Genomic DNA, 27,490 nt, shown 5'->3' on the forward strand with positions numbered 1-27,490 from the left:
AGTTAATAGCTACCAGGCTCGGAGCTGCCAGGAGTCCGGAGACGCCGGGAGGCCGCGGTCATTTTGGTACCAAGCTGAACCGATCCGTGACTCCAGGAGCCGTTGGGACCTGCAGGTAAGGAAGCGGGGACCCGGGCGAGGCAGGAGAAGTGGGGCGGGGAGTCGAGGGTCCTAGGTGAGGAGTTTGCGGGGTCACATGACGCGGCGCTGCAGGGAGCGCGAGCGGCGTACCCAGCGGGAGACGGAAGGGCTGCGGGTTCATTCGTACATTCGCGCTCACTTGGCCGCCGGCCTGTTCCCCGACCGTCCCAGATCCACAGCCCCGCCTGGGGCTCCCGCCAGGCAGACTCCTGGACTCAGGCCCTGAGGAGCCCGCCTCTGGCTGGAGGGAAAACTCTTCGGGCTTTGGTTTCCTCTTTCAGACTCACCCCCATGGCTGTCCTGAGGCCTCCTCGTTGTTCAGGGCGTTATCTCTTTGCCAAGGTTCAAAATGAAGAAAAAAAGAAAACGGTTCCGTGCGGGCTTTGTTTTGTCTGTTGGATTCTCTAAAACAAGTTGACTGAATGGGGACACGTGTGATAAGGCTGCAGAATAACGAGGGAGATGCTTGCTAGTGGCTATCGAGCGCCTACTGTGTACCGGGCACTGTGCTAAGCACTTCCCTTGCAGTGCCACATTTACACTTCACAGCAACCTTTGTGGGAATTAAATATCCCCATTTTATCCACGAGGACACTGAGGCACAGAGCGATTCAATCACATGTGTACGGTCATTCAGGTAGTAGAGGCAAGGTCAGATTTCCTGCCCAGGTTCTCAGGGACCTGCAAGTACAGAGCTAAAGGGAAGCATGGAGTAAGGTTGGGGTGTAGGGGATATTTAAGACTTCTAGCTGCCGTTGTAATTATTTGGATTTGTGTCAGGATGTAGCCGTATTGCTTCTTGTCTGATCTTCGGAAGGGGCATCTGATTCACTTTCTTTAGGATAAAACAATCCTGCAGGCTGTTAGGAGTGATGCCTTTCAGGGCAAGAGTCTTAAGTTTTTCCTGACTTTTGGGAACTGTAAGACACAGAACAGGCTATCCATGAAAGCTGAAGACATCCAGAACCTTCTCTTCAGAGTGGTTGAACAGCATTCCTCTCAATGTAAAGAGAGGGGAACCACATGACCTCTAGGGGCTCTTTTGGTCCTAGGTTCTGGAAGAAGGTACCCAGAGGAAGAGTCTTTACCTTTCTAAGACATAGGCAAGCCCCATGACTTCTTGCCTGGACAGAGCACCTCTTACTTGGGAGTGGTGAGATGGTTTGTTGGCTGGAGGACTAGGCCATGTGAATCTGAGCCTCATTCCTTTGCAGATATTAGCTTGCTTCAGTTCTGCCTCCGTTTCCCTGACATCAACAAGAGAAAGACCTGCCACCTTCCTGTCTACTCCTAGGGGTATGTACCTGCGAGTGAACCCATAAAGGCTTCCTCCACATGCTTCTGAAGAAAGCTGTATATAAATGTTACTCTGATACTTTTTTTTTTTAGCTCTATGATCTGTTCTAGTTCCACTTAAGTCACAGAAACTTAGTATTGTCACCTTATTCCCATCCTTCCAAGGGAGGATTTGAGATGAAGCAACTTGTCACAGACAGTAGGCATCTGAGCAGAGCGCAGAGCATCTGGTTTTCTGTCCTGAGGTGAGCCCACCAGTCTCCTCCGACCTCTTAGAAACTGTCATGAGGAGCAGCTTCGGTAGTTCCCAAAGAGTCAGATCCCTCAGAGGTTGTGTGGAGATCATCTGCTGAGTGTGGATCAAGTGGAGGCTTCACCCTGTGCTGCTTGAAGAGCGCAGAGGTATGATGGAAAGATCACCTGACTCCCAGTCAGTCAGCCCTGGGTTCGAGCCCAGCTCAGCAGCTTCCTGGCACTGTGACCTGGATGGTTTTCATAGGCTGGCCCTTTACCTCAGCTCTGAAATAATACGGGCCATCCTCTCCTACTCCTCCACCCCTGGTTTATGTGGGGGTAGATGGGAAAATTTGTGCAGGGCCTGTTATTTTGGGTGCTTTGACTCTAGGCCAGCTGATGCCTGCTGGGGGCCTGTGTCTGAGGAAGGCTGTCGACCTTGGCTTCTGGAGTGTTACTTCCTTCTGCAAACAGAGACCTTTTTGTACTCAGGACTTCTTCCACTCTTCTTAAAAAGCTTAGCTGGGCATGGCACACACCTGTAGTCCCAGCTACTCAGGAGGCTGAAGCAGAAGGACTGCTTGAGCCCGGGAGTTCGATGCTGCAGTGAGCTATGATCACACCACTGCACTCTAGCCTGGGTGGCAGAGCAGGACTCTGTCTCTGTCTCTAACAACAACAATAACAGAGATAGTACATGCAGGAAAGGCATCTTTTTCTTCCTTTTTTTAAGCATCAGAAGTATCACACTAGAAGGGAAGGTATCTTTGAAGTGAGGTCACCTAAGCTGAGATTTGAAGGATAAATTGAAGCAGATAGGAGAGGATAATCCAAGCAGAAGGATCAGCAAGTGTAGCGATAGTGAAGAGCTTGGCTGTTAGAGGAACACCGGAGGCATGTGGGCCTGGAGGCAAGGACCTGGTGCTTGTGTCATATCCTGTGTCAGAGCCCCCTGACCTTCTGCAGCTCTATCACTCTGTGCTGGTACCATGGGAGCAGGTGACAGTGACTTGGCCTCACTGAACATTTCTCGCACTGGAGATGTTGCCACCTGATCTTCTGCCCTTGCCCTTTCTTCTCTCTCTCATCATTTATTCACTTACCTTCCATTTATTGGCTGTAAACAGGCTAGGGATCTGGCATGTTCAATTTCATGTAGTCAGAATAGCTTGACAGTAGGAGCAGATGTATCTCTGATCCTGGCTAACCCAGTGAATGGAACATTGAGAAGCTGCTCTAGCAGAGGTTGGTTTATAAAACATGAAATTTCCCCAAGAAGAGAGTTGAGCACTCATCATTCAGATATTTATTGAACACCTAGGAATTAGGAATACGATAGTGAATAAAATAGACAAAATCCTTTCCCCCATTTACATTATGGAATGTATGGGGGTGAAAAAATAGACAACGTAAGTGTATTTTACAGTATGGAGGTAATAAGTACTTCAAAGGGAAAAAGAGAAAAGAGGGTTAGGAAGTCATGGGGATTATTGGGGGAGGGAGTATGCAATTTTAAATGAAGCGGTCAAAGAAGGCCTTAAAGAGATGACATTTGAGCCAAGACCTGAAGAGTGAGGGACTGAGCCGTGAGGCTGTCTGGAGAAAGGGCCTTCCTGACAAAGTGAATGGCACGTGCAAAGGCCCTGGGGTGGATGCCTGTTGTGTTCAAGGAGTAAAGAGGCCTGTGCCGCTGGAACTGAGGGAATGGTGGGGAGAAGAGTTCAAAGGGTAATGGCCAGCCGGGTGCATGTGTGAGAGAGAAGGGCAGGCATCTCTTACAGGGCCTGTGGGTTATGAGGCCATGCTAGGGACTTTGGCTCTTAGAGTAAGACAGGGAACTGTTGGAGGACGTTAAGCAGAGGGGTGCTGCTGTCTTACTTAGATTAGCAAAGGCCCGTCCTGGCCGTTGCTGAGATGGGGTGGCAGCAGAGCAGTGTGGGAGCAGCTTTGTTAGCACTCTCAATGGGAGGTGATGGTGGCTTGGAGCTGGGGGGTTAGTGATGGAGCTGATAAGAAGCTGCTCACGGATTCTAGATTTATTTTGAAGGTCGGAATCCAATAGGATTTGCCAATAGATTTAAGAGAGAGTATGTTGTTAAGGGTGACTCAGGTTTTTAGCCTGGCCTGTTAAAGATGGTGCTGGCAGGAACTAGATGATGTAGACTGCAGGGTGAGCCAGTTGGGGAAAGGAAGGAAGCAGGAGGTCAGTTATTACTACGTTAAGTTTGAGCTGCCTGCCAGCCGTATCCACAGTGATGCGCGATGTCAGACGTTTGGACATGTGTGCTGGGAGTTCTGGGCAGAGGTTGGGCTGTGTGGATGATATGCAAAGCCCTGACACTGGATGACACCACCAAAGAGGCAAAATAGCATAGATGGAGAGGAGAAGAGGTACCAGCCTGAGCCCTGGGGCACACAGTGTTGAAGGAGAGGGAGAGGAACAAGCAAAGGAGAGTGAGAAGGTGCAGATAGTGGCATAGGAGGGCAGGCAGAGAGCATAGCATCCTGGCATTTGAGGGCAGTATTTCGGGGAGGAGGGAGTAGTCTGCAAAGCATGAGACTTATCATTTGACATGACCATTGTGTCTTCTGCCGGCAGGACCTAACACACCTGGCATCCAAGACCATTTCTGAATCTCGTTCTTCCTTCCCTAACCTCATCTGTTCCTTTCCTTTCCAAATCCTTTCCTTCAGCCAGGCAGGGGGCGCTCACAGACTTCTTGTTTTGGCCTTAGGTAAATCACTCATCTCTCAGTGTCTCTCATTCATCTTTTTTTAAATGAATTACCATGAGAATTAAGTGAGAAGGGTTGTAAATCACTTAGCAAGAACCTGTTCCCCAGCTAGTGTTGATTTAATTGTTCTCAGTTCCCTCCCTTGTGCCTTTCTGTGCGACCTCCACTCTTGCCTCTCTAAATCTGACCTGTCTTTTCGTGACCAGCCAACCCCCTCTTCATCTAAGAGAACTTGGCTTGCTGCTCCACCTGTCTCAGAATCCTCCTCCTCTGGGGGTGTGATCACTGCCATTCCCCTGTAGTCCTTTACCTGACCTCTGAATCTGTAAGAGCTCAGTAAGACTACTGTCCTTTGTTTGCTGGGAGCATGCTTCTGTGTGGGGCACAGTTCCAGGCATGGAGTGGGTGGTGCTCTACACTGTTGATTTCACAGCAGAAAGTGTTCCCATTACGTAGATGAGAAAACCGAGATCACAAAGAGCCTTGTTCTGTGGTCTTTGTTTTCAAGTCAGGAGGAGCTTTTCTTTTTCTTTTATTGAGATAGAGTCTTGCTTCGTCACCCAAGCTGGAATGCAGTGGTGCCATTTCAGGTTCAAGCGATTCTCTTGTCTCAGCCTCATGAGTAGCTGGGACTATAGGTGCACACCACAATGCCAGCTAATTTTTGTATTTTTTGTACAGATGGGTTTCATCATGTTGGCCGGGCTGGTCTTGAACTCCTGAACTCAAGTGATCCACTCACCTCAGCCTCCCAAAGTGCTGGGATTACAGGCATGGACCACCGTGCCTACCTCTTTTCTTTTTCTTCACAGCAGATCTTTGCACATACAGCTGCTGGTAGATGAGTTGAGAACTGGCACCTGATTCTAGAATGAGGTCGAGAGACTCAATGCCGATACAAGAACATTTGCATGTGACATTTGTCTGCCTTTAGTTTCTTTTAATTTTGAAGTCTTTGATTATTGCTAGTGGGCCTCAAATCTTGGCTGACAGCAACCTCTGCCTCCCGGGTTCAAACAATTCTCCTGCCTCAGCCTCCCAAGTAGCTGGGATTATAGGCACCACAGGTGCACACCACCACACCTGGATAATTTTTTGTATTTTTAGTAAAAATCAGCCTCCCATGTAGCTGGAATTACAGGTGCCTGCCGCCACACCCAGCTAACTTTTGTATTTTTAGTAGAGATGGGTTTCACCATGTTGGCCAGGCTGGTCTCGAACTCCTGGCTGCAGGCGATCCACCTGCCTTGGGCTCCCAAAGTGCTGGGATTACAGGCATGAGCCACCACACCCAGCACATTTTTTTAAATGTTTGTTTAATTTACAAGTGAAATCCTTGGCTCCTAAGTGTACAGTGTGGCCAGTATCTGCATCAAGATGGAGATCATTTCCATTACTCCAGAGGCCTTTCATGCCTGTTTTCAGTCCTTCCTACCCAGAAGCATCCCCTGACCTGGCTTCTATCACCATAGCTTAGGTTTTCCTCTTAGAGCTTTGTATGAATGAAGTCTTGTGATATTTATGATGTTTATATTTTTTCTTGTCAACATGCTTTCATTCTCACATTAGCCCTTGTCAGAAGAAATATGTGAGGTACAGCAGTCCCCGCTTCCCTCTTTTTTTCTCTTTTTGAGACACAGTCTCACTCTCACCCAGGCTGGAGTGCAATGGTACGATCTTGGCTCACTGCAATCTTCCTCCTCCTGGGCTCAAGCAGGCTGGAACTACAGGTACGCACCACCGTGCTAATTTGGTAGAGACGGGATTTCCCCATGTTACCTGGGCCGGTCTCAAACTTCTGGGCTCAAGCGATTCGCCTGCCTTGGCCTCCCAAAGTGCTGGGATTCACAGGTGTGAACCACAATATCCGGCCTGATCTCCCCATTTTAAAGAGGGAAATTGAATTCTAGAGATGAAGTAGACTCAGTTCAACATAATTTCCTTTTAAAGGTTGTCACCAATTTTGAGACATTGGAGAAAAAATACTATATTCAATACTAATTTTCTTATGTTTTTTTAATTCTCAAAGGAGGTGATTTTCTTATGTTTTAAAAATAGATTTAAATTTATTTTATTAGCTTAAAACACAGTCTCTATTTCTTGTTTCTAAAATTACATATGTGAAAGACAAAAAATTTGAAAAGTATTGAGAACTTTTTTTCCCTTTGAACCTAACCCTAACTTCAGCAGCTAAAACCCGAAGTCTTTAGATGGGAATATTTTTTCTTCTTCCTTTTTCACCTTAGGACCTAGAACCTCATTTTCCCTCTCTTAGATCACGTTACATCCTTGTACCTGGCCAGTGTTTCCAAAAGTCTCACCAAGGGCTTCTTTATACATCTAGTAAATATAAGAGAAGACTCTGTATTTTAGACTTTATTGCTTAGCTCCACCCCCCTCTCTTTTTTTTTTTTTTTTGAGATATAGTCTCACTCTTTCACCCAGACTGGAGTGCAATGCTGCAGTCTTTGCTCACTGTAACCTCTGCCTCCTGGGTTCAAGCAATTCTCCTGCCACAGCCTCCCAAGTAGCTGGGATTACAAATGCCCACCACCACATCTGGCTATTTTTTTTTTTCTTACCTTTTCAAGAGAGACAGGGTTTCATCATGTTGGCTAGTCTGGTCTCGAACTTCTGACCTCAGGTGATTTGCCCACCTCAACTTCCCAAAGTGCTGGTATTACAGGTGTGAGCCACCACACCCGGCCTCAGTTCACCCAGGCTGGAGTGCAGTGACAAGATCTCTGCTCACTGCAACCTCCTAGGTTCAAGCCATTCTCCTGCCCCAGCCTCCCAAGTAGCTGGGACTACAGGCGCATGCCACCACACCCTGCTAATTTTTGTATTTTGGGGGTAGAGTTTTTTAGTGGACTTTTTTTGGAAAGAGAGTTGGATGAAGAGAGATGTCTGGGTTCAGTACCCCAGCCAAAGAGACAAGGAAACAGGTTCAGGAAAGCAAAGTGAGTGTCTTGGGTGGGCCCAAGCACAGGGGTTTAGAGCATGGGCTTTAGAGCTGGCAGACATGGTTTTCAGTTTCAGCTCTACCACCTACTTGTGTTGTATATACATTAGTGAGCCTCTTGCGACTTCCATTTGCTCCCTGCAAAATGGAGGGGAATGCAGAGTTGTGAGAGTTAATTCTTAGTCTCAAAAAAAAAAATGGTAGGGCATGGTCGAGCATGCCTATAATTCCAGCTACTCGGGAGGTTGAGGCAGGAGAATCACTTGGGAGGTGAAGTTTGTAGTGAGCTGAGATGGTGCTACTGCACTCCTGCCTGGGTGACAGAGTAACACCTGTCTCAAAAAAAACAAATAAATGGGCATTTTCAAATAATATAGGATGTAACTTTGTTACTTTATATTATAAACGCGTATTAGTTCTATATCCACATATATTTATAAATACATGTTTGCATTCTAAATACGTATGGAAAAGAATGGAAGAGGGCCCATTTGCAAAGAAGTCAGTATAGAAATACTCATGAATATATGTAGAACAAATGTGTGTATAAGAACTTTTACATGAAGAAAATTTAAAATATTACAGAGACATGAAAGAAAACCCGAAACAATGGGAAAGCATCTACTCCTGATCTTCACATATAAAGATCCAATATTATTATTGTTCTATTTATTTATTTATTTTGAGACCAAGTCTCACTCTGTTGCCCAGGCTGGAGTACAGTGGCACGATGTCGGGTCACTGCAACCTCTGCTTCCTGGGTTCAAGAGATTCTCCTGCCTTAGCCTCCTGAGCAGCTGGGATTATAGGCGCCTGCCCCCATGCCCAGCTAATTTTTTGTATTTCTTAGTAGAGACGGGGTCTCACCATGCTGGCCAGCCTGGTCTCGAACTCCTGCCCTCAGGTGATCCACCCGTCTCAGCCTCCCAAAGTGCTAGGATTACAGGCATGAGCAACTGTGTCCGGCCAGATCCAGTATTATTGTTGGCATCATTATAAGAAGGTCATTCTTCATAAATTAATGTAAACATTTGATGTGATCCAAATACAATCAAATTTTTTTAAGGACAAACTAGTTCTAAAGTTCAGATAGAACGAAGTGGGAATAAGAGGGTACAAGAAGTTATCAAAGCATGGCCGGGAGCTGCGGCTCACACCTGTAATCCCGGTGACTTGAGAGGCTGAGGCAGGAGAATTGCTTGAGCTCAGGTGTTCAAGGCTGCAGTGAATTGTGGTCGTAGCACTGCACTCCAGCCTGGGTGACAGAGTGAGACCCTGACTCAAAAATTTAAAAAATGGTTAGGTGCGGTGGCTCATGCCTGTAATCCCAGGACTTTGGGAGGCCAAGGCGGGTGGATCCATTGAACTCAGGAGTTAGAGACCAGCCTGGGCAACATGGAGAAACCCCATCTCTACTAAAAAACACAAAATTAGCCGGCTTGGTGGTGTGCACCTGTAATCCCAGCTACTCGGGAAGCTGAGGCATGAGAATCGCTTGAACCCAGGAGATGGAGGTTGTGGTGAGCTGAGATCACACCATTGCACTCCAGCCTGGGCAACAAGAGCGAAACTCCATCTCAAAAAAATAAAGAAAAATAAAAGTTATCAAAGCATGAATAGACAGATTCTCTGGTATAGAACAGAGTCCAGAAAAACACCCAAATATATGTGGAGATTTAGAATATGATAAAAGTGGCATTTCAGATCTGTGGGGAAAATATGAATTATTCCGTAAATGCTGTGGAGATAAGTAGGGAAGCATCTGGGAAAAGGGGAAGTTGGATCCCTACCTCATTCCTACAGAAAGCCCAGATGGGACAGGATTGAAATGCAAAAGCCAAGAGCAGACAAGCACTAGAAAGAAAAAATTAGAAGAAAATTACACTATGGCCGGGCGCGGTGGCTCAAGCCTGTAATCCCAGCACTTTGGGAGGCCAAGGTGGGTGGATCACGAGGTCAAGAGATCGAGACCATCCTGGTCAACATGGTGAAACCCCGTCTCTACTAAAAATACAAAAAAAATTAGCTGGGCATAGTGGCGTGTGCCTGTAATCCCAGCTACTCAGGAGGCTGAGGCAGGAGAATTGCTTGAGCCTGGGAGACAGAGGTGGCAGTGAGCTGAGACTGCACCATTACACTCCAGCCTGGGTGACAGAGTGAGACTCTGTCTCAAAAAAAAAAAAGAGGACACTACACTCTTAATGGACTGATAATGGAAAAAACCTCTGCGATATAAGCCCAGCATATATTCCATGCTACCATTTCTATACAAGAAGGGAAAAAAATCAATCCACCTTAGGCACCATTGAGTCTCATTGGATAGTTACGTTGGTTTCCTTTGGGGAGGAAAATGAGGGAAAAGGGAAGATTTTTATATCTATCTTGTCTTTTACATTTCGACCCATGTGAATGTGTTACCTTTTCAAAACGAGAGCTAAAATAGAAAACGCATCTTGTGTATACCCTCCGTTCAGCAGTTCCGGACTGGATCCTGCTGCTACGTTCCTGCCTATGAGCAAGGGTTTATGTGGGAGGTATTCGAGGCAGCATTTCTTAGGCTGCAGAAACAGCCTGAATGCCCCACAGCAGGGACTGGCTAATCCACACAAGGGAGGCTGAGGGGGTCTGTCTGCTCGTACTGATAGAGAAACAGCTCCAGAAATGACTGTCAGGTCAGAGATGCCCCGGGCTGGCAGTGTCTAGGTGTGCTATCATTCGTTTAGGAAATCTCTCCATGGATTTGCTTATACACATGTGCAGAATATCCGTGGATGAAAAGCAAAATCTAGCCACGTCTGCCTTTAGGAAGGAAACTAAGGACGGGGATGGGTGAGAGGGAGAACTTGAATCTGTCTGGGTGACCTCGCCATGGTCCTGAATTACTTGCTCCATAAAAACAAACACAAACCACTAGCTGAAGATTAAAGTGTGAAACCAGGTCCCACAACAGCCTTAGCAGTGTCTGGCGCACAGGGGAACCCATCAGCCCTTGGGTGTGTTGGACCCTCCAGAAATAACTGGTTGCTCTTGTTGGATTTCCTGATGGCTGAGAAGGTTCAAGACACTGGGGAAATCTTCCCAAGAAAAGCCAGGGAAGTTCCCCAAGCTGCCGGATGCTAAAGCCTCTGGGAGGCAAGGCGGGGAGGCCTGGGCGTGTCAGGACCAGAAAGGGCCACACGAGCAGGAGGGAGGCCGCCTGTGATGACCCTTGGAGGTGAGAGGGACAGGGAAGCTGAAGGGCACAGACTGGCTACGTTCCAAAGCACTCTTCCTAAAGGCCAAGCCCCAAAGGAGCATCCTGTGTGCCTGTTCTCCTGATGCAGTGGTGCGGGGGACTGGGAGCATGAAGGCCCTCCCTGTCTCAGTTTCCCCATGTGTAGCTTACGCCTCTGCAGTATATGCTGGGCACTGTGTGGGTGAAAGAGGGCCCAATTGTGGTGAAGCACCACTCACAATCACCTGAGGCTTGAGCAGACTGATTCAAACCCGAGGTGTCCAGGGGTGTTCCCCTTTTCTCACCAGCGCTCCTTACCCAGGTGGCTTGTCCTGGACCTCTGGTATGGACAGCAGTCCCATACTCGCACTCTCCTAGCCTGAGTGCCGAGCCCCCAGAATGGCTGATCCGGCAGGCTGCGCGAGTGGTAGCCACTGCAGCTGCTCCGTAGGCAGAGCACACAGGCGTTGGGTCAGGGGAGGCAGGTGACACGGCAGGGTGACAATCCCTTTCATCAAGGGCTCACCAGCCTCTAGTTCCATGGCAGGGCAGGGACTCTCAGACGAGGCAAGAATCAGGGTTGTTTCTAGACTATGGAGGGGTCCCTGGGCAGCACAGTGACACCTCAGAGGTGGGGCAATGGAGAGCCAGGGGCCCCTGTGTTGACTGAAAGAGGGCAGGCTGTCTTCACCCAGCAGCCAGGAACGCAGCGGTGGGGCGGGGGGGGCAAGTGCACACAGAACATGAGGGAGTGCCTGGGACTAAAACGGGCTGAGGGGCGGCTGGGCTGGGCTGGGCTGGGCTGGGCTGCTGCTCCCTCAGAAGCAGGCTGAGGCCTACCAGCTAGGAGGCAGCTTGGCTGACAAAGCCCTGCCCAGGGTCTGGCTGCCCTCACCTGGGAGCCAGGCCAGGGCCAGACTGGTGCCACACAAGGTATCCTTGGCGGTGGCTGGCCTGATCTACGCATCCACCCCTTCTTCCACAGCTGCCCCTATGGGGATCAGGGGATCTCCCATGGACCCCCTACCAGCCTCCCAGATGACAGAGTGCTGGAGAAACCCACAAGGGGCACCCAGCCTTCTGGCCAGCATCACAAGGTGAGAGCCTCAGCTCCGGGAAGGCGGAATCAATCGAAGGAGAGGTGCCGGGGACAGCAGCAGGCCAAAGCAGTTAGTTTGCCAAGGACAGGATGGAGGGAAGGTGCTGTCCTCAGAATGCCACGGGAGGGGCCACGGATGCACACACAACTGGAGCCCTTGACCAAGGGGTCCCTGCAGCCTGGACTCCCACCCAGAAGAGCCTTGGGCCTGACACACTGGCCGGGGACACACTTCATGTCATCATTTTTATTCATTTCTTTTTCTGAAAATAAGAATAAACATACAGTATATATTTTCTGATGATATATGTTAGATCTAGTTACTGTAGGGTCAAAAAACCATCCCCAACCACTCAGAGGCAGCTTTTAATCCTGATATTCCGTGGAGGGGAAAAAAGTGTCCGTGATTACCTAAAGCCAATCTTTATTATTAAACAGCAGTAACAGGAAAACCTAATGCTCTTTCAGACACAGCTGAAACCTGGGAGGCCAGGAGGAGGGCAGCAGACACTACAGAGAAACCCGGAAGAAACCGAAATGGAGGCACACCTGCTCACCCAGCCCCATCCCTCGGCCCAGTCCCTGCTGCAGGAGTCGTGGGCTCAGAGGTGACAGTGAGGAATGTATCGTAAGTGACCATCCTTGGGGCAGAAGTGGGGAGTGGGGAATGGTGCAGCTGCCAGGGGGACAGGAACCCGAGACGGGCTCTGGGAGCTTCTGCCAGGTCTTGACCATGCAGGTCAGCCTCGGAAGGCTGTGGCCCAACTGGCACAGCTGCAGGGCACCAGCCTGGTGGCTGTGAGAGGGGTGGTGCAGGCCCTGGGCTCCTCCCAACCCAGCTCTGCCCCTGTGCCGGCACTTATAGCCCCTTGAGCCCCAGGCCCTAAGCAAGCAGCTCTCCTGGTACCAAGGGTACCCCTCCCTGCAGACCTAAGCTAGGTTGGCAGGTCCATTACATGAGAGGTGGCAGCGGGGGGGCCCTTTAACACCAACCCAAGAGACCAAGGAGCCAGGGGCTGTGAATTGGAGGGGCAAGCTCCACACTCACCCTTCAGACACAGCTTCTGCGGCCGCTCTGGCTGTTTCCTTTGGTCCCCTCCTCACCTGACCCCACATGTCACAGCCACAGGAGCAGGGGCGTCCTGGAGCACGAGAGTGCACTGCGCTCTCACCCCAGTAATGGGTCGTGCCCACCCTAGGGATTGGGTGGGTGCTGCCATCTGGACCAGGGAGCCCCCTCGGTGGCCAGGATCCCAGCCTGGTCCCTCTTGTGAGGAGGAAGATGTGCTGCCACTCCCAGGGGGTCCTTAGTGGGGTGGGCAGGAGGCTGAGGTGGGCACTGGCTGGGGCCTCAGTTCTTGAGGATGGTCTCATAGGCCTGGTACACATGCTGGGACACCTCTGGTGCTCGACACTTCAGGGACAGCTGCAGGGGAAAGAGGGGTAGGGAAGAAAGTGCTCATCCCTGGGGCTCCTCTCAGGAAGGAAGGCAGTGGGGAGGAGAGCAGGAGCCAATGGGAGAGCCTGGTGTGCACACAGCCTGGCGGCAGCTGTGCCTCACACAAACCTGAAGGAAAGTAGAGAGGTCTGTCGCAGCCAGCCGAGTGGACCAGATATACTTGCAGCCCACACCTGCTGTCAGCCCAGTCACCAGAGCCCTGCTGGCGAGCAGTGTGAGTCACGAGCCTCAGGCTGCCAGGGAGTACCCCACCCCCTGGAGTCCCTGAAGGTCTGGGGTCCTCAGGACTGAAGCCCAACAGAAAATCCCAAGGGGTGCAGAGCGCTGAGGGGGAGCGCCGAGGGGTGCTGGGCTCATTCCTGGTTTCCTGCATAGGAAGCAGGCATGGTAGAGACTTTGCCTCCACTCTGCGGACTGAGCGTGAGATCACAGGCAGAGTAGAAAGGAACCTGCACCCATCACTCTAAAGCACTGGTTCTGCACGGTGCAGTTGGGAAGTGGGAACAATGGAGTTCTGCAGGTCAGCAGCAGCCCACAGGGCTCCTCTGTGCCTCCTAGGAAGGGCTCTGTGCACACTGTGAATGTGTGGAAGTGGGGTGTCAGCACCTTAATCAGGGCCACCTGGCTGGAGCCTGCCAGGTGAGGTGAGGCCAAGAGATGAAGTGCAGACAGGAGACATGGGGTACATGGGGGCCAGGACAGGAGCCAAGGCTGGGGAGGGCAGATGAGGAAAGAGAAAGTGATCTGCTAACCTCCAAGTCCTGCACCACGGGCACCAGCAGGGAAGGTGACATGCAGCAACCAAATATGGAAACAGAAGTTACCACCACCGAAGCCACGCTGCAGCACCCCCACCAGCCAGTGCTGCCAGCAGGGCCCAGGAGGGGCAGTGTCTGGAGGACCATGCCTGCCAGAGACTCAGGGGTGCTGGGAGAAGCAGAGCATGGGACTATCCAGGGCCCTGGAAAAGCATCACAGGCCTCCTGGATAACTTCGTGCCCTAGGGAAGCCATCCCCTGACAGGTCTGCCTCAAGGCCTGGGAACCAATGTCCTCTCAGCTGGACATGCAGGCACTCACAGGGCAGGGCCTGTGCCCAGCAATGCCACTTCCCAGTCAGGGGGTGCCCAGCCAACTGCACCACCTCCCAGGGCCCAATTTTACACAATCTTCTAGTCCAACTCACTGTTCTGATACCCCACTGGTGTCTTATCTGGGTAACTTGACGGGGTTGAGTTGGAAGCTTTCTAGAAAGGTCCTTCCCAGGGACAGAACTGATTCTGGTTCAAGCCAGGCTTGAAGGGACGCTTGGACCACGTCCTCCACCATACCCAGCCCCTGGCCTGGGAGGGAGAGGAGGCTCCAAGGACATGCAGGCACTCACGTTGGATGCTGGGGCTCTCACCATGTAGCTGGGTTGCCCGGCTGGATCCGCAGCTCCGCCAGCACCCAGATGCCGTTGGTCAGCTTCAGGGACTGGTAGAGCCATGTCCTGGCCCTCCACGTTTCTCTTGGTGACAGTGAAGATGTTGCTGCTCACAGCCTCTGTGGAGTCACATGGCCGTGGGAGGCCCCACAGTCAGTGCGGCAGGCCTGGGTACAGGCAAGGGGCTGGGGCCAGGGCTCATCATGAGCAGGCTTAGGAAGAAGAATCATCAGGAGGGGCTGCCAGGGGTCTCCAGGGAGCCCTAGCCTCACTGGCCAGATCTATGATGGTGCCAGACAGGCAGCCTTCCCACTGACATCCAGTGTAGAGGACCTGGTGGGGAGGGACCTGGAGTATCTGCTGCTCCCAGAGGCCCCATCTGACACTTTAATCCTCTGCCACACTGGGGAGGCTGGTAGGCAGGCCCACTCCCCACCAGCTTTCTGAGAGGTGGTCCCTAAGACAGGCCCCTCCTGCTATGTGGGGTGTTTGCCAGCAGTGGGCTACTCAGCTGGAGCAGGGAGTTCCTGTAAAACACTCCTTTGGACATAGAGTCAAAAATAAGGGGCCAGATGTGGTGGCATGTACCTGTAGTCCCAGATACCCGGGAGGCTGAGGCAGGAGGACCGCTTGAACCCAAGGGTTCAAGACCAACCTGGGCAATATACTGAGACTGCCATCTCAAGAAAAAAAACTAAAAGGAGAGACGCCATTCCCCAGTCTGCCTGGTATTTTAGAGTCCGTATTAAAAGGTTACTTGGGGGTAAAAATCCAGCTGCTTGGCTGGGCACAGTGGGTCATGCCTGTAATCCCAGCACTTTGGGAGGCCAAAGTGGGTGGATTGCCTCACCTCAGGAGTTCAAGACCAGCCTGAGCAACATGGTGAAACCCCATCTTTACTAAAAATACAAAAAATTAGGTGGGGTAGCATGTACCTGTAGTCCAGCTCCTAGGGAGGTTAGGAGCATTGCTTGAACCCAGGGGGTGGAGGCTGCAGTGAGCTGAGATTGTACCACTGCACTCTAGCCTGTGTAACACAGCAATACTATCTCCAAAAAAAAAAGCACTTGAGAGTTTGGCCCAAGGGGTGGTGGGGAACATCCTCTGGAAAAGGGACACCGCCCTCCCCCCTGCCTGCAATCCCCAGAACAGACTCAAGTAGATTCTCATAGGCCTCCCCTTGAGAGGTGTGCTGACCCCAGGGGGCTCACCTGTTGCAATTGAACTGTATGACAAAGTCAGTCATGACCTTGTTAGCTGCAGGTCCATAGAGATGGAGCCCACCTGGTAGGTGAAGGTGCCTGACATCTCCAGCCCCTTGGCCTTCATGGCTGGGAGCCAGAACCTGCTGGGAAGAGGGTGTGGATGGGGCAGGTGGGTGCCTCTTCTCCAAGCCCACCTCAGGGTGCTTTTTCTTTCTCCTGCAGGGTCCTCCTAGATCCAGCACCTCCACCTTTACTGCTAGGGGATGACCAGGTACATAACAGGAAGAGAATACCGTGTTCCACCTAGGACACCACCAAGACATGGCTGCCTCTTGGAGCAGCTCGTGGTGGGGAGGCACTTGGGCATTCAAGGGCTGACGTGAGTCCTCAGAGGAGAATGGAGGGTTCTCTTGGGAAGTGGGGCTGAGGAAGGCCATGAGCCTAGGACAGAGCTCAGTGCCCAGTGGCATCCTGGGGCTCAGCCACAGCCTGGGCCTTGCTGGCCATCACCGCCTGTCCTCCCTTGCAGGAGGCAGGGCTGGCCTTTGGCCATAGAAACTGGTCTGACCAAGGACAGTATCTAAGAGGATCCCTTGCCTGGCAGGCCTTCTGCTGCTTAGCTGCCTTTGTCATTCGAGTCTCAGCTCAAGAACCACCTCCTGGAAGCCTGCTCCCAGGCTCCCTCATCCCAGTGATGTTATGGCAGATAAATATGAGCTTATGTCTGTCTTCCCCCGTACCCAGAGAGCTCGCTGAGGGAAAGGCTCTGTTTTTCTGTCTTTACCTCCTTGGCTCAGAGCTTGGTGTGAAACCAGTGTTTAGGGAGTGTTTGCTGAGCAATCAGCATGAGTTACAGCCCTGCCCGGGGCAGACATCCACCAGCAGCATCCTGAGGACTCAAAACACTTCTCAGGTGGTTACTCTCCTGTGGACAGCTCACAGGCCCCTTGGATCAAAAGGCCCAGACCCTACCGACAGCTTCCGAAAGCACACCCAGTGCCAGAAACTGCAGAAACATCAGATGTCAGCCCCCGCCCCACCCTAACCCCCTTGCAGAGGTCACGCAACCCAAGTCCCGTAGAGGCCACCTCCTACATGTGCCTCCAGGGCCCCCACTTCTCTCCATCTCCAGAGGCACTAACTATCAGCATCTGAGCTCCCACCAGATGTCCCCAGGTAAGACAGCAGCTGCCAGGTGGCACCCAATTTTCACCCTCTCCCCCTTTCCACAGCCACTGCAGTCATCTTGTGAAATGCAAGTCTGATGATGGCACCTCGAGAAGCCCCTTCCAACACTGCAGTGGCCTCCACAGCCTGGTGCCCATTTGCTCCCCAGGCTTGGCTTGCTCACGCTCATTGACCTCTCTGCTTTGAAAACGCTTTCCCACCCCCATCCTGCTCGGTTAACCCTGAGCACCCTCTGTGCCCCCTGGCCAGATCTGTGAGGACAGAAAGCAGCCTGCTTCGGCTCCCAGCTGTGCCATGGCCACCAAGAGTACTGTGAGGCTGGCTGAACCTGACCTGGGGCATGGCTCCCTCATGGACCACTTCCCTGGGCTCCCCATCGGGCCTCCTTTCCCCTGACCTCCTCTCAATCATCCATGGCGGGGGATGGGGACTCATGATGTCTCACACAGGTCCTAGCAATATACTGAGGTAATAATCTTCAATCTTTACTGGATGAACCAATGAACTGTCACCTCCAGCTGACCCAAATGCTTGAGGAGCCCAAAAGTTCTGATGCACAGCCAGCCTCACTGCCTTAGACCGGCAGGGTTGGCCAATGTCTTTAACCCCACAGGCGGGGTGTGGAAATACGTGAGGAATGAACAATTCCAAGTGGCCACAGGGCTGTTGGGAAGATTTGGATACCTACTGACTGATTCTGAAGGGAGAGTACACCCACACCCTAGAACCCTCCCATGACCAAGGCAGTGGGGAAAGTCCTGCCCATGTCATAAGGACTCCTCCAGGCAGCCTGCCCTGATGACTCCTGACTTGGTGATACGATCACCTTTGCAGCATGCTCTCATCAGATACACTCATCTGACTCTTTACAAAGACAAAGCAGAGATAACACTGTTAAGATGAACACACCTGTAATCCCAGCACTTTGGGAGGCCAAGGCATGTGGATCACCTGAGGTCAGGAGTTCAAGACCAGCCAGGCCAACATGGTGAAACTCCATCTCTACCAAAAATGCAAAATAGCTGGGCACGGTGGTGGGTGCCTGTAAGCCTAGCTATTCCGGAGGCTGGGGCAGGAGAATCACTTGAACCTGGGAGGCATAGGTTGCATGAGCCGAGATCATGCCATTGTATTCCAGCCTGAGTAACAAGCAAAACTATCTCAAAAAAAAAAAAAAAAAACACAAGTCTAGTGCCAGCTTGCCAAAGGCCAGCTCCAGGCTGTCTATTCTGGGCAGCTCTGCAGTTTCTGGCAAGGGCTGGCACCCACAGGGTTACAGGAGTCTTTGCTGTTCTGTCCCTTAGTTCTTTGTATGCCTGTGATATCAGGCTTCTGGCAAGTACAGGTTGGCCTCATGCCTTGGCACAGCCAATCAAGGTAGTCAGTTGCACATGCTGTACGTCATACCATGATTCTACACTCCCTTGGCCCTGCTGGCCCTGACACCCCACACATGAAGGCAGGGGCATAGGTGGTTCTCACACTCTGTGGGGTCACCATCATGTAAGGGTCTGGAACAGAGGCTTTAGTGTCACCAGCTTTTGCTTCCAGACTCTAACCAGCTATGTGACCTTAGGCAAAAGCACTCAGATTTCTCAACGTCGAAATGGGAGGAAGAGCCGCAAGGGACTGCCAGAAGCAGCACGTGCTGGCGGTGGCTGTGGAAAGCTGTGCTGTCCCTGCACGGAAGTGTGTGACTGCTAGTGTCAGAGCTGCTGTCTGCTGTGGGCATCTCACTGCCCAGACCCTGCCAGGGGGCTCCAGTCACCACCACTGCAGGTGCGGCTGGCACATGGTGGGGAAAGCCAGCTCAGCGGGGAAAGGGGGACACATGCTCCCTCTGGCAGCTTCCTTGACACTGACATGGCCCACACTGAGCTTTCCTCCGTGCCTGGCCCGCATGTTCTCACATCAGAAATTCAGCTCTCCTTCCCTCAGCCCTGGCTCCTCCCTTCCAGGGAGCTCTCCAGTCTGTTTCCACCCACAGGACGCCCTCATTGTCCAGCTGCAGCAGCACCCCTCCCTGCCACAGAACCCCACCCCCACCCCCACCCCAGTGCTTCTGCCCCACCCCTCCCTGCAGATGCAGCCAGCTTTCTCAAGTGCAAATCGGACTGCTTCATCCCTCTGCTCAAAACTTTCCATGGCTCTGGCTCTGCCAGGATCAAGAGCAAACACAGCCTAGCCTTGCCAGCTTCCTCCCTCACTGATCCCTAGTCTAGCCGGGAGTCTCAGGCTTGCACCCTAGGTGGCACAGGAGGCATTTGTGGGCATCTTCAGGCGGCACAACATGGAGTGGGCTGCAGTCAAGGATGCTGGACGTTCTGCCACAAGACAGCCACCCCACACCAAGCAACAGTTCTGCGTCCTCCAGTATTTTCTGCATGGTTTCAGCATACCCAGAGACTTCCAGGAACACAATTCTCAGGAAAATCGAGGGAAGCCCATTCTTAGAATCTTACTGCAAGGCAGCGACCACTTCAGAAATGAACGGCACCACTGACCAAAACACGGGGTCCGGACTACAAACACCTGGGCTGTGGCTGTGACAGTCACAGTGACTTTGCCCTGCAGCAAACACCTGGCAACTTCATGTCTTCTGGGGTGAGTGGGAGGGCGTGCCCAGGCATTTATAAACTGATGCATATACTTGTATTCTCTTCCTTTTATGTCTCCATGCAATGAAAGCAACTGAGTATTTTTGGAATGCTATGTGTAGGTAGGTTACACAGCCCACCAACTGCATTTAAGGAGAGGAACACTGACAACGTAAAATGTCTGTGATGACTAAGGAGTGCTGGGTCTGATGGCACCGAGAACTACTGCTCCCAGCTGACAGGCCTCTGCTGATTCCCCAGCAGAGGCTGGGGTCTCCCCTCCAGGCCTTGCCGCAGGCTGTTCCCTTGGCGTGGAGTCCTCTACCTGCTTTTGTTCAGCTAACGAGTTCCTGTGACCCTTCCTCTCAGAAGCCTTCCTAGGCCCCCGCCAAGCCTGACTTAGCTCCTCTTCGTCGGTGTCCCCATGGCCCCTGGCTTTCCTCATCAGCACTGGCCTGAGCCAGTTCCACGGCCAAGGCCATTTAAAGGAGCCCATATGCCAGTCTGACTTCTCTTTGCTCCTGCCAAGAAAGAAGGCAGGTGACTTACTGCTTTGGGGTCCACATGTGATCCTGACGGTGCCCACGCCACTGGCAGGTCAAAGAGGTCACTCAGGCCACTGCCAATGGGTGCTCCAAGATTGGCTGGTTCTGCTGCTGTTGGAGGTGCCACAAAGTTGGTGCCTCCAATCTGGAAAGCAGGGGAAAGAGTCAGGCGGCATCAGAGGCTAGGAATGAGTAGAGCCACTTGGCTCTTTAGAATACACTGGGGGCCAGGGGCAGGGCAGCCTCCACATCAAGTCTAAGTTACAGAAATGAGACAGAGAGGGGTGGGTGGAGAAGAGAGGCTGAGCCCTCCCATGCCCTGCAAGCCTTGAGCCTTAGGAATAACCACTGTTTCCAAAGGGCTGGGGACTCTCCCTAATTGACACTCAGCCCATGGATAAAAGGAGGTCCCAATACACGCTATTCAGATGGGCGCTCTCCCTCCAGGACATCAGAGGGGAGTTGTGGGACTGAGGGCTGGCAATCCCCGGGATGACAAGGTGATGTGTCATGGGTGGTGAGGTCTGGGCAAGAATCCATGGCTATGGGGCCCAGTGGCAGCTGGATGCCAGGACACTGGACCAAGGCAGTGACTCAGCAGGCGGGGCTGCTTTGACATCAACCGTTCCTTGGGATACTGGGCCAGTGCTTTCGGGAGAAGCAAGAACGAAGGCTTGGTGACACGGGTTGAACTGTATCCCGTCAGGCTCATGCCCCATCTCCAAGCAGAAGCAGGCAGGTAAAGAGAACAGGCAGCCACATGCAGAGAGAAAAGCCAGGAAGGAAGACGGAGACGAGAGAAGGGAAAGGGAAGAGATGAGTCAACTGTAGTTCCATCCGAGAGGAGTGCGGTGTGAGGCTGTGCTGGGGCCTACAAGAGACCCATACCTGTCTCTATGAAAGGCACCACCCCCACACCTTCACCCAACACCCTCCTGTCCTGCACCACAGACCCTCCTGCCTCACCCTAGGGGCACTGATTGCCAGGCTCCTGCCCTCATGCTGCCTCATGGGGACCTGAGCCAAGCACAGCCAAATGAAGAGGCTGGCCCTGCTAGTTGCCTGAGGATGCCCCAGGGAGATACCCAGGTTAGTCTCACCACTCCCCTCTCCCTGACATCCCCTCTCAAATAGACCTGGCTGGGCTATTCCCAGCTGGGGCAGCATGCGGGTAAGTGGACACAAGTCTGATTCCTCAAAGCCAGGAACACCCTTGCCTTACAGGACAAAGGTGACCGTGACGCCAGGATCAGGGCAAGGGCTAGGAAGGGTTCCCTGCCCGGGGTCTCCAGGGACTCCAAGGTCTAATAAGGAAGTGGAATCCTGTCTGCACTCAGGCTGTGTGACCTTGGAGGGAAGGCTGCCTGGCCTCTCTCTTCGTCTTATCATAAGTAGGGAGCTCACAATCGTCTCCGACGGCAGATGGTAAGGACTCAATAGAATGTATCGGAGGCACCTAGCTGGTGCCTAGCCTGGAGGCACGATCAGTGAGTGCGCCTCTGAAGACCATTATCAACGTCATCCAGAGGGCCCACGACATTCCAGCCTGTCAAGGCCACCGCCAAGAAGGTCCACAGCTCCCATCTGCACTGAGGAGGTTGCCAGGGGTGGGCCGCTCACCAGGGGCCCGAGGTCCAGGTTGAGGAGGTCGCCCTGGGCGGGGATGACATCTGGCTGCTCCCCAGGAGGTGCTCCGGCAGGGGCTGTCTTAGGGCTCTCTGTGCTCTCATTCCTGCCGGACACAGAAGGGAGAGGAGGTCAGTAGGGCAGAGGCATGAGGATGTCTCAGGAAGGTCAAAGAGACCCCAGCCTCCAGGCACCTCCCCCAGCACAGGCACTGGGTCTCTTCACTGTCCCCAACAGGCCTGTCCACATGGCCCCACTTCTTCCCCATTCCCACAGCAGACCCATCTTTTAGGCCCTCCTCGAGGATTAGTGAAGGGAGAGGGCCGCCTGCTTCCCTTAGCACATGCTAAGGAGAAAACTGGATGCCAGCGCCCTAGAACGGTGCTGCCAGGCCACACCAACCACCTGGGAGCAGCAGAGGAGGTATGGACGGGGTGCTGGAATGAGACGGAACTGGTCTTAGTTCCAGCTCTGCTGGCTGTGGGGTCCTGGACCAGTCACTCAAGCTCTCCTTGTCTATTGTTCTGCCGAATGGGGACATTTGCTCTCAGAGCTGTCGTTAGGATGGAATGAGGCCATCTAGCAAATACCTCATGTACAATAAACATCTGCTAAAAGGTGGTCAGCTTTCCTCAGACCCAGGCCTTGCCGGGGGACACACCAGGCCCAAGCGCCTGTGCTGCTGAACTGGGGAAGCAGGTGCGAGGCTCAGGCCCATGACTGGCCACTCTCACTCACGAGGCAGTGCGGGGTGGCAGGGTCTTGTGCACGATGCCCCGGCCCCCCTCCACAAAGGCACTGGGAGGCTTATGGTAGACGGAGGCCAGCGTGCCGATGTAGCAGATGAGCTCGTCCAGCAGTGTGGGCTCGATGAGGTCTGTCTTTTCAGAGGTGAGTGGCTTCTCCGCCAACACCACCTCCTTGGCTGCCACCAGGTCTGTGGAGAGCAGGCGCCAGTAGATGTAGCCACGGTCCCGCAGGTCTGGGTTATCTGAGTCCTTGTGGGCGTGAGGAGAAGCCCATGAAACTCAAGAGCAGAGCAGCCAAGTGAGGAGGAGGAGGAGGAGAGCTTTCTGCAGCCCCATGATCCACGTGGGGCACGGGGCTGGCCGGTGTGGACAGCCGTTCTGAGTGCTCCCACGAGCCTACCCCTACACTGCCTACAGGGCCGTGTGCCGGTCCCGGCCCATTCCCCATGGTGCTGTACTCCAGCCTGGCCACTTCTGTCTCTACTCCCAACCGCCCTCTGTGGCCTGCCCTTCCTGCCCCCTATGCACACCCTCCGGTTTCCACGGGCCCTCTTTGTCCTCTCTGGTTTGTCTCCACTACTTGACCTCACTGAACTTTAATTTGTGTTCTAAGCTCCCTGAAGTCAGGGAGCTTGGGTTACTTTGGGGCTGGCAGCCAGTCTCACCCTCAAGATATCAGTCTTAGGAATGGGCCTGACTTCCAGGTCTACTTGCTGGGACAAAAGCTCCCCTGCTTCAGTGAGGGCTGTGCTGGCCATGGCGGGGAGGCTGGAGCATCTACCTGCGTGGCCAAACTGAGGACCTGCTGCACCAGCTCCTGTGTTTCTGTTGGCTTCTTCAGGAAGAGTTTCACGATGGCGGTCAGCTGCTGCAGCTGGACCTGCAGGGAGGGAACAGTGGTGACGAGGGGGACGTGCGGGCTTCACACGGGGATAGCGGGAAACCAAAAAGGCTTGAAGAGGAAAAGGGCGTTCAAAGTCCCTGGAAGCCAAGCACAGCAATTCTAGGTTTGGGGTTGTCACAGCACACAGACAAAGGGCCGCCATGGGTGTTGTTGGTGCCGCTGACCAGCCAGACCTCAGCATCACCTACTCAGAAAGGAGCTGAGCAATGGACTATCTGGCAAACCCAAGCAGGCTGGGGGCTGTCACCCAGCCCTAGGGTTCTAGAAACCTGTCGGAGCTCTAGATGCTGTAGCACTATGAGAGGCTCACATGTGTGGCTGGTATGCTTCTTATCAGGGCCATCTGTCCACAAGTGGTGACAGTACCATGGAGGCCCAGAGAGACTGCCATCAGGGAGCCGTGCTTCTGTCAGAGGGTGGGAACTATTCCTAGTGGCCTTCCACCAGCCCCTGCTACACACCTGGACATCCCTGAAGCTGGCCTCAACCTGGCCAACACCTCCTTGCTCTTCAGATCTCATGCCAACCCTACCTCCAGACCCCCCACGCTTCTGCAGCCTCTTCCACCTCTCGTAGCACCACCAGTTGCTGGCTGTCCTGTGCAGTTAGCTCCCTGTGGGCTGGAGTGAGGTCTGGCTGGCTTACTGCTGTGTCACTAGTTACTGCTCGATTTAGTACCTGCTGTATAGTAGGCACTTCAGAAATACTTGCTGACTGAAGAAATATCTATACGAGAACAAGTCTCTACACATAATCCCTCCTTAGTCGTGGCCAGTCCTAGGACAAGAGGGCAGCCTGATGCTCCTGGGATCAGGGGCAGTGCAGGAACCCACAGGCTGTGCAAGGGACAGGTCTGCGGCAAGAGGGCAGGAGTGGCGGTGCAGGAAGCCCAGCAGCAGCCGTGCTGGCGGCATCTCCGGTACCTGCCCAGCAGGAGGGCACTTGTGCAGGGAAGGCTGAAAGCAGCAGGTGGAATGTAGGACATGTGGCCCTCCAATTCTGGGATGAAGCAGAGTCCTTGCAATTTGGTTACACGTGGGCCAACAGCAGCAGGCTGGCTCTTTCCAAGGCAGGAGGCAGCCCAGCATCTGGCTTCTAGACTCTAGCCCCTGCCTGGGCGGCCAATGGGAAGCCATTCATCCCCATCTGTAACAGAGAGGTGTGGCCTACTTCAGGGATTCTTGTGAGCTTTAAAAACGGCTTGCCTGGAGCTGGAGTCAGATCATACCTAATTTGAACTCCAGTTCTATCACTTCCCAGCTGGGTGACCCTGGGAAAGTCATTTAGCTTCTCTGAGTCAGTTTCCTAATCTATAAAACAGGCATTACACCTCACAGGTTAATGTGGAGTTGATGAGACCACACATGTGAAGCAGCATTATGTATTCTGCTCACTATGAAACCAGTGTCATTATCACAGTCATTATCACCACTACTGCCGTCACACAGGGACTCTTGAAAAAGTTCTTCCCAACCCAGTCAGCTGGATGCCTGGAATTTTCCTCACTGTCAGATCTGGGGTGGTTCTGGTCAGGTATGCCTTGGGCTGTATTGCCAGAGGGTGCTGCTCAACGATCCATTCCAGTTCCCTTCAGCACACTAAGCCGTTAGCCTGCATATTTAGGGCAGACTTCCTGCAGTGATGTCATTACCCCGGCCATTCAGACAGGGTACAGCAGGACAGGCCCAGACTCAGGCTGGGCTGATATACCACCCTGGCCAAGACTTTTTTTTTTTTTTTTTTTTTTTTTTGAGATGGAGTCTCTCTCCCCTGCCCAAGCTGGAGTGCAGCCGGGTGATCTCAGCTCACTGCAACCTTTGCCTCCTGGGTTCAAGTGATTTTCCTGCCTCAGCCTCGCAGGCAGCTAGGATTACAGGTACATGCCAGCATACCCAGCTAATTTTTGTATTTTTACTAGAGATGGGGTTTCACCATGTTGGCCAGGCTGCTCTTGCACTCCTGACCTCAAGTGATCTGCCCACCTCGACCTCCCAAAGTGCTGGGATTGCAGGCATGAGCCACCTCTCCCAGCTGCTGACCAAGACTTTCTAAGTCTGCTATCCATGGCTGGAGAGGCCTAGGAGCCAAGGATGAGGAGGTTCAATGAGACAATCTAAAATGAGTTCCTTAATTGCCAAATCTAGTACAGTGGTGCACGCCTATATTCCTAGCTATTCAAAATCCCTTGGACCCAGAAGTTCAAGGCTAGCCTGGGCAACATAGTGAGACTCCGCCTCTTAAAAAACAAAAACCTTCAAATCGTCAAGCACTAAACAAATATTGTTTTTTGTTTTCTGGTTTTTTTTTTTTTTTTTTTTTTTTTTTGAGACAAGGTCTCACTGTGTTGCCTAGGCTGGAGTGCAGTGGTGTGATCTTGGCACACTGCAGCCTCAACCTCCCAGGCTCAAGCCATCCTCCCGACTAGGCCTCCCAAGTAGCTGGGACTATAGGTGTGTGCCACCATACCCAGCTAATTTTAATAGATGAGGTCTCACTATGGTGCCCAGGTTGGTCTCAGACTTCTGGACTCAAAAGATCCTCCTGCCTTGGCCTCCCAAAGTGCTAGGGTTACAGATGTGAACTGCTAACCTGGCTAATTTTTGTATTTTTAGAGACAGGGTTTCACCGTGTTGATCAGGCTAGTCTCAAACTCCTGACCTCGTGATCCACCAACCTCAGCCTCCCAAAGTGCTGGGATTACAGGTGTGAGCCACTGCTCCTGGCCCTAACAAGTATTATTAAAAGAGCTTTGAACTGTGTCATGAACCAAAGACGCAAAGTGAACAGGCTACTGAATTACGTCACATCCCCACAGCTATCATTTACTGAGTGTTGGAGTGGGCATTTTACACACCATGTCCAACAGTCTTTGCAATCACTCTGTACTAGAGACAAGGAAACGGGTTTGGTAAGTTCAAGTAACTGTGTTCCAGGTCACACAACAGGGAGGAGCCTGGATCTCAAACTTCAGAGCTCTGTTTCTGTTCACAGCACCAGACTCCTGGCTTACCCCTCCCTGTCCAGCTTCTCTCACCCTGGCTTTTCAGCAGGCTTAGCTGCAAAAGACTGACCTACTACAGGGGCAGAAGCACACCCCAACAGCAGCGGTTCCCAACCTTTGTGGCACCAGGGACCAGTTTTGTGGAAGACATTTCCACAGATGGGAGATGGGGATTGGGGGGATGGTTTGGGGATGAAACTGCTCCACCTCAATCATCAGGCATTAGATTCTCATAAGGAAGGCACAACCTAGATCCCTCCCATGTGCAGTTCACAATAGGGTATGCGCTCCTATGAGAATCTAATGCTGCTGATGATCTGACAATATCAGGGAAGGTCTAATGATTTCATTTCACAAATGAAGAAACTGAGGCTCAGAGGAGGGGTATGGACTCTGGGATCTCTCATACTAAATCCCGCACTCAGATCTGCTGGGTTACACTGCCCCAGTTTGGCAGCAAACATTTCTGAGCTCTCAAACAGACTAACAGACTGTTCCCAGTTAACTGAGAAAAGGGAATACAAATGACAAGCAGACACTCAACCTCATTCATAACAGAAATGCAAACAGAACTACAGTGAGGTACCCCTGTTAGCTATCAGGCTGGCATAAACGAAGCAGAGGTAGGAGAGGGCAATGACACAGGTTACGCACAGCAGCCTGTTTAAATGAGCACAAGACTGGACAAATAAACATCCACCAGGAGAGGCTGGTTAAATAAAGCATAAATGAATGAGAGCAGGGTCTGTGGATGTGTTTGTAACAGAAAAAGGCAAGGTCCTGAACAATCTGAATGTGTTTAAAAATAAATGAGAGGGCAATATAGATACAGTTGATTCTCACTACTTGAGCAGTCCATGTGTGTGAATCTGCCTACTTGCTAAAATTCACTTGTAGCCCCCAAATCAATACTTGTGGCGCCTTTGCAGTCATTTGCAGATATGTGCACAGCCATGAAAGCTTTGAGTTGCCTGACACACACATTCGCAGCTGAGGTCAGATAAGGCAACACTTTGCCTTCGTGTTTCAGCTCTCATCCTTAAACAAGCATCCTTCCCACCGCCTATTTGGTGCCATGGTTTTCACATTTTTGAGCTTTTTGTTGACTGC

General features: G+C 52.2%; 1 protein-coding gene and 1 long non-coding RNA gene across 3 annotated transcripts in view; one reads left to right on the forward strand and one right to left on the reverse strand.

The window, feature by feature from the left end:
• On the forward strand, nt 1–19,607 carry LOC103790434 (uncharacterized). Of its 2 annotated transcripts, none has more exons than XR_004732933.3 (4): nt 1–115; nt 12,150–12,309; nt 15,993–16,041; nt 17,003–19,607. It is a non-coding gene; the product is annotated as an uncharacterized LOC103790434 (long non-coding RNA). The 2 variants fall into 2 exon arrangements; XR_004732932.3 differs by having other exon boundaries at nt 15,993–16,149; nt 17,003–17,970.
• LOC100395824 (AP-1 complex subunit beta-1-like) overlaps nt 19,602–27,490 on the reverse strand; it is a 19,731-nt gene continuing 11,842 nt past the window's right edge. Inside the window, 3 exon segments of the mRNA XM_035291159.3 lie at nt 19,602–21,832; nt 22,465–22,724; nt 23,257–23,355. Of these exon segments, the coding sequence (XP_035147050.3) occupies nt 21,619–21,832; nt 22,465–22,724; nt 23,257–23,355 (573 nt within the window). The 3' untranslated portion in view covers nt 19,602–21,618.

This window comes from Callithrix jacchus, chromosome 1 (genome assembly GCF_049354715.1).
Source record: "Callithrix jacchus isolate 240 chromosome 1, calJac240_pri, whole genome shotgun sequence".
In the NCBI taxonomy this organism is placed as follows: Eukaryota; Metazoa; Chordata; class Mammalia; order Primates; family Cebidae; genus Callithrix; species Callithrix jacchus.